This window comes from Chenopodium album, chromosome 16 (assembly GCF_948465745.1).
Source record: "Chenopodium album chromosome 16, dcCheAlbu1.1, whole genome shotgun sequence".
Lineage (NCBI taxonomy): Eukaryota > Viridiplantae > Streptophyta > Magnoliopsida > Caryophyllales > Amaranthaceae > Chenopodium > Chenopodium album.
Genome location: NC_137849.1, coordinates 2007152 through 2014854, shown reverse-complemented (window position 1 = coordinate 2014854; position 7703 = coordinate 2007152). Strand labels below are relative to the sequence as shown.

The window sequence follows — 7703 nt, the reverse complement described above, 5'->3', positions numbered from 1 at the left end:
AAGAGAGAGAAAGAGTTGGTGGTGATGGGTTCAGTCGGTAGATGGTTGGTGGTTGGTGAGTGCGGTGGGAGTTGTGGTGGGTTTGGTGGTCGATGGTTGGTGGTTGGTGGGTGCGGTGAGAGTGGGCGTGAGAATTTGTGGCGTGAGGAGCCAAATAGTTTGTACATAGAGGAAGAAGAAGGGGAAAGAGGAGAGAGAAGGAAATAAAATAAGTTCGTATATATCATCCAGTACACTTAACATGTAAGCCAATTAATGATTGAACACATGTAAGCCAACAAGAGGAGTATATCAGCCAACAAAATATACTTATCAGCCAATAAAAGGAGTATATCAGGTTGTCAGTCAACAAAAGATACTTATCAGCCAACAGAAAAAACATATCAACCAACAAATTAAGCGTATCAGCCAACAAAATAAACATATCAGCCAACAAAATAAAACATATAAGCCAACAATTAAAATACTCATATCAGCCAACAAAATAAATATATCAGCCAACTAAAGAAACATATAAGCCAAATAATGTCAGCTATCAGCCAACAAAAGAAACCATCAAAAAATAAAATAACATATCAACCAACAAAAAGAATATAAAAGTCAACACAAAAATCATATCGGCTAACAAATGAAACATATCAGCTAACACATGAAACATATAAGCCAACAAGTAAAACATATTAGCCAAGCCATCCGCACGAAAATTTCTGTGCGGACATCCGCATGCAATACGCTCTCAAATATTATTCAATTTACACTGTACTAATATTATTGTAAATCAGTTGTAAACAAATGTTTTATTAATTTATTATGCTACTAATATATCTCCAATGTCTTTACTTTGTGCCTAGGTTGCTCAAGAATGGGTTCGAATACGGATATGGATACAACACAAATACGGGAAAACTTTCAATCTCAAAACAGAGTACACGGATATAGCATGTAACAATTTACACAATATATTTAAACTATTGAATTTAACAATTTATTCAATAAAATCACTAAAATAATGTAGTATCAAAAATCAAAATAGCAATATATATTAGTCTGTCATCTAATAAGCCAAAAAAAATAAAAAATTAAAAAAATAAACACATGCACATAGAAATATAGAATTGTAAATCCAAATGTATAAATTACCCACTAATTGATCTCTTCCCCCCGCCCCCCCCCCCCCCCCTCTAGTTCTATATACAGTATACTCCGTATCATTTTTGTACTCAAATTGGATCACACATTATACTATTAACAATATTTTAATACTCCCTCCGTTTTTTTTTTAAAGCATCACTTTCCATTTTGGGGTGTGTTTTTTTTTAAAATGCATCATTTCTATCTTTGGTAACTTTAAGTTATATTTTATTATTTCTCTCTCTTCTATAAGAGCATGAGCAATGGTGGGTAACTCACAACCATTACAACTCATCTCATTTATTTCTCTCTCTTCCGAATCATCTTCCACCTCACTTTCCACTATCTTAAAGTTACTATTATGAGTTACCTTATTTTTTTATCTACAATGATAAGGTTACTCACTACTCTCTCTCCTAATTTTTATCAATACCCCATCATCTATTCTTTCTTTGAATTTGTAATTATTGAACTTACATAATTATGTAATAAAACTAAGACATTGTTAATTGTTTTATTATTTTAATTAGAGCATTATATTTACTACAATACAATCTTAATAATCACTTAAATATGTAAGCCTTTTTTTTTCTAATTTTTGAAATGAAAAATACAATAGTAATGTAAAATTTAAATTACATAGTTTATAAAACAAAGAGATACACATAAATATAAAATACAATCTTCATTAAAAGTGATTTTGCTCATCTATTCATTCGTTGCTGAAACATCCCTATATATGCTCAACCAAGTCATTTTTTAATGCAATATGGGTCTCCCTATCACGAACATTATTTCTATTTGCCGTATAACCACTTGAATTGAGCCTATCCAATCGTCCACTTCTCACGGTGAATGGTTGGTTGTTGTTACCAGATGATGACCCAACTACATTTTGCGGTTGATCATTGATAAATTCGGATGCATCGTAATGCAAATATCCATCTCGCTCATCTTCGACAATCATATTGTGCATGATAATATAAGCCATTGCGATTTTCCATAAAATTTCAGTCGACCATGCTAGACCTGGTTGATGTATTATTGCAAATCGAGCTTGTAACACTCCAAAGGCACGTTCAACGTCTTTTCAATAACACTCTTGCTTCTTGGTAAATAATTTGTGTTTAGCGGTTTGTGGGTGTTTGATTGCTAGGATAAATATTGCCCATTTTGGATAGATACCGTCTGTAAGATAATAATCCATATTGTATGTCTTTCTGTTGACATTAAAGCTAACCTCTGGAGCTTGGCCCTCACATATATCAGATAACACTGGTGACCGTTGGGGGACATTTATATCATTACAAGAACCTGGTGTACCAAAAAAGGCATTTCATATCCACAAGTCTTGTGAAGCAACGGCCTCTAAGATCACGGTTGATGTTTTACTTCTACCTTGATACATTCCTTTCCAAGCACGTGGACAATTTTTCCACTCCCAGTGCATGCAATCAATGCTTCCCATCATACCAAGAAATCCACGACTATAACTTTCACGTAGGAGTCGTTCAGTATTCGTTGTATTCACCCTCCTCAAGTACTCCAGTCCAAACTCAGAGACGACTCCTTCAACAAAGTGAGCGAGACATTCCCTTGCGGTACTTGATGCGATTTTAAGATATTCGTCAACTGCAACGGTTGATGTACCCATGGGCAGACCTATAAAGCCCAGGTGGGGTGCAGCTGCATCCCCATTTTGTGAAAAATAAATCAGGTCCATTAGGCCCATATAGATTAAAAGAAGAAAAACCCATAAATTTGGACCCGCATTTCTAATGTCATCACTTAAAGATCTACTAACCAAGAGTCCAAGACAACTAGATATAATGTTTTCTTTTATTTATTTTTTTAAAATTGTTGGTCATCTAATCACCTTTTACGAGAGGTTAGGGCCCATATTCTAATTTTGTCTCTCCAACTCCAGGAACCCACAAATACAAACAGACACCTATATTTGCTACTCTCACATCTGATCTGCCACTGCCCAACCCGACTTTGCCACCGTGGCACCGTCCATCGGACACCAGTAGTGCCCCTTTATAAATTTATTTTGGACCCCCATTTATTATTTTCTGGATCCGCCACTGGATGTACCGTATGCTAACATCCAAATTGCTACAGTGCATTTTTGGAGGGGGGATGCACCTAGTCTTCCGGTGGCATCCGACCTTTGTTGAAAGTAAAAATTACTTTCTCTTAGTTGATTAACAATGCATGTGAACACATTCTTATGCATCCGAAACCGTCGGTGGAACATATCGTCTGTGTACAATGGTTGGGGACTAAAGTAGTCGTTATATAATTGTACATCAGCATATTCTCAATCTCTTGGTACATACCACCTTTGGTACGTAGGTTTAGGAGTGAGTAAAGGTTACAAGGGGAACAACGGCTGTATTGATCGCTTCCTCGATCAATTCTTCTTCTTTTCGCCTTTGGGTAATTGATTCATGCCACTCTACACAGTCGTTCACCATGTAATCAAATAACCCTGAACTAGATGAACTAGAAGAATTTGAATCAGAATTCATTTTGTAATATTTTTTGGTTAAGAGGAGGAGAGTTTTGTTGCAGAAATGATACTTATTTTTATGATTTGAACCATGAAGTACAACCCCCTTATATATAAATTCTAAATAATTCAAAACAAATAACTGGTGTTTATGATATATTGACACAAAAGTATAAGAGATATGATTTTCGATAAGGTTTACAGATTTTCTACCTTTGTGATAGAGTTTGTATGTTTCTTTTGTATGACATTTCAATTCATGTGTACACATAACAGTGAAAGATAAGATTTTCTTATGATGCATATAGATTTTCTGTCAACACATGTGACATTTCAATGTAGCATTATTGTAGGTCGGTCATATTTTACATATTTTCAAAAGTTACTATAGAACATTTTTCAAGATGGAGTTGATATTAATAATTTAATTATTTGCAATAAATAATTTATGATGTTAACAAAAATAGAGAATTAATAATAAAAACTTCAACTTCATTGCATTAAGAAAGAACTAACAACAAAATATTACAAAGGAAATTTAAAATAATAAAAGTAACATTACATCAATTAAAACTAGCATAATTGTAGTACCTGGTTTTTTTAGCGGACAAAAATTGGTCTATAAAGGTTCTACTTAAGTGTCTGATAAGACTTATAATTAAAAACTTAGAGTCGCCACCTTATTTTTATCCGAATAAGGACGAATTTTAAAACAATCAATTTTAAGAAATAAAACTAAAAAAAATCAACTGATAACTCCATAAAAATAAATAAGGTACAGGGTTCGGGGTTTAGGTTAAGAGAATCGAACGTCTAGAACTCGTCTTCCCTTCCGTTCTAAGGAACAGGCTCTTACTATTGCGTTGTTAAAAATCAAGTTTTAAGACATGTTAATCACATAAAACGACATAATAATTAATATAAGGTAGGTTTGAGCACCAAAGTTGCACTACGTACAGATCATAGTGAGATTTTGAATTCACTCACGGATCAAATCCTTCGTAGTTCGGACTGATACCATGTTTTAAGTAATCAAGTCCATTGGGTTTTTAATTTGGGTAGTTGACGTAAACGTCATTTTTGTAAGTGGGATTTTAGTGATTTTTGACGGATTCACTCATAAAGTAAAATGAATCACCTTGGTTGAGGAAAATCACCCCGATTGGTGATCACCAAAAATGTATTTTGAACAAGACAATTCAACAAATGCATCCCAATTGACGACTTTTTAGTGGGTCAAGGTATTTTTTGGAGTGAAGCTGTAAGGGTTCAATGTATAATCTCACTTTGGGTTTAAAAAAAAATAAAAATTCAAGGGTAATTTTGTAAGGTTTTAAGGGTTATGTGTTTAGGCTTAATGGAATTGACCAAATAAAACACGACACCTGTCAGGGCCTTACTTCCAAATAAAAGGGAACAATAAACTATTTAATCATATCCGATTGTCAATTAATTCATCGGGTAATTATAATGGGATATAAGCTTATTTTTATGGAGATGGATAATTGTTACAACCTTATACAACTAAATAATTAATCTTAACCTCATATTTGGAAATGAGGCCAGAACCTCATATTAACTATCATTAATTATTAAAAAAAAACAAGCAAAGTTATGATTCATTCTTGTGTTACAAAAGGGTTTGAAATAAGAAGGTCCACAAAATTATAAAAGATTTTATTTCTAAAATCGTCTTATAGTAAAGAAAATAAAGTTTGTTAAAACTTTCATTTCTAACGTCGCCTTAAAATAAAATTAAAGTCTTTAAGACATCATTTATTTCGAAAGTCATCTTAAAAATAAAATTTAAGATTTTAAAAAAAAAAATCTTTTAGAATTAAAGTTTGGTAAAAATTCTTATTTCTAAAGTCATCTTTAGAATAAGATTAAGGTTTCTTAAAACAAAATTTAGAATTAAACCTTGTTAAAACTCTTATTTCTGAAGTCGTCTCTAGATAAAATTAAAGGTACTTAAAACTCCTAATAATTAAAGTTTCATAAATGAAAAATACATAATATAGTGTAATATAGGTTCCATGACACCATTAGTTTCTTAAAAATAAATTAATACACTTTTAAAAAAGCAATTAAGAGAAAAAACGTGCCTTTTTCATCTCTTTGATAGTTTGAACTAAAAAAAATCATTAAAAATCATAGAAAAATCGAAAAAATTATTGTGAGATATGGTTGAAAAGCTCTTGAAAAATTCTATCACTTGAGCTAAAGAAAAGGAACTGTTTCTGGATGTAAGGGTTGTTTCATTGGCCATCTTTGGGACGTGGTAAATTACTCTTTACTCTTGAACATCCTTTACATAAACTCTTAATTCCTTAGATCTTTAGGCTCACTTTAAGAAGGAAATTATTCTTAAAAATATACCTTAGGAAGACACATGAATGTATTAACCTTTTATATTTTAAATGCATTAGAAAGAGATGCAAAGCAAAATGCAATTAACCCCCCCCCCCCCCCCCTTTTATAACCTATCACCTCACCAATAGGCTTGGCTTTCTAATGTGGAGTAATGAAATATTTAGGGCTAATTTAGCACCTAATATCGTCATTACCCCTATTGGTAACATCACATGGAAATAAACACATTAGTTAGCATAATAATAATAATTAAGGAAATTAAGAAAGGAATAAAGATAATACCTTGAGCTAGATGTAGCAATTTTTTTTTGGATAACCCTTCTTGCTTATCAAGGATTAAAAGATGATAATTCCTTAATTAAAGTAAATAAAAGAGACTAAGTGATTTTTTTTGGAATTTTGAGATATTAAAAGAAATTAGTGCAAAATAAAGCTAATGAACTTTTTTTTTTTATTATTATAGAAAATAAACTTGAAAAATAAAACTAAATCTTGAGAAATAAACTTTTTTTGGTTTTAATATAGACTAGGAATACTTAAGCAATTACACTAATATTTTTTAACAAGGATAATAAAGAAAAATAATGCTTGAACTTGAATATTTTTGTGTTTTTTTTTTTTAGGAATTAAAGATAATAACAATACTTAAATAAAATAAAAAATGACAACTTAATTATATGATGCTTTTAATAAGCTAATAACTTAAACATAAAGCTAAATTAGAGAGTTTTTAACTAAAGCAAAAGATTAGAGGAGAATATTTTAGTGAGAATTTTTAGAGAGAGAATTAGTAGGAAATTTTTGGTGTCCCCAAAATGAGAAAATTAGGGGGATATTTTTAGGAAAATAAAGGGGTTATTTTGTAAATAAAAAAAAAGTAAATAAAATGTAATTCAAGGATTTAAATGGTAAATATCAAGATTTTGGTAATAATGAGAATCTTTATATTAAATTCTTTCGTTTTATATGTAACAAACTACTTAATTTGTTTTGCAACATTTAAACTGATAAAATAAAGAAAACCGTAATTAAATCAGACTCTAATATTCATATTATAAAAAGGTTTTAAAATGCCATGGCATTACAATCCGCATTATACTCCAAAAGCTAACAATAATATACTGTGCTTCCTTATAAATTTCGACCATTATCAACCTGTTTTACTCCTATCCACATACACGCTTCCTATCGATAAATGATCATTGATTCAATTGATCCAAATTGATATCTATTGGAGCCAATATTAACCGTGGGGGATAAAAAAAAAGGTAGCATTATTTCACTATTGACAATTGTTCATCAAAATTGACAAAAGGTTACAAAAACTAGACTGAAATAAACAAGTTATACAAAATAAATAAGATATATATATAAAAAAAAACAAAAAAAAAAGGTAAACAAAAAAAAAAGGACAAAACGAAATAGAAAAAAAGAAATGTCAGATTGACATGAATTCAATAGCAAAGAGAAAGAATGATTGAAACCCAAAAAAAAAAATGATCACAATTATACATTCCCATCCATATGTATCCCTCTTTTTCCTCTCATCCATACAACACCTAGATAAATATCGATGGGTTTGGTCCGAACTTGTATTTATCGGATCAAGTATTAACTGGGGAACAAAAAGACAATGATATTCTGGTCTGTGGTAAAACAAGTGTGTATAAAAGGAGGTTCCTTT

At 31.2% G+C, this 7703-nt stretch overlaps 1 protein-coding gene across 1 annotated transcript; it reads right to left on the bottom strand.

Annotated features, from left to right (window-relative positions):
* Nucleotides 1-1864: 1864 nt before the first annotated feature.
* LOC145586002 (uncharacterized) lies at nucleotides 1865-2863 on the bottom strand. Its single transcript, XM_081642702.1, has 3 exons — nucleotides 2530-2863; nucleotides 2317-2445; nucleotides 1865-2160 (listed from the first exon to the last, which is right to left on the bottom strand). Exons 1-3 carry the CDS (start codon nucleotides 2861-2863, stop codon nucleotides 1865-1867), a joined length of 759 nt encoding a protein of 252 aa, XP_081498828.1.
* Between the last annotated feature and the right edge of the window lie 4840 nt (nucleotides 2864-7703).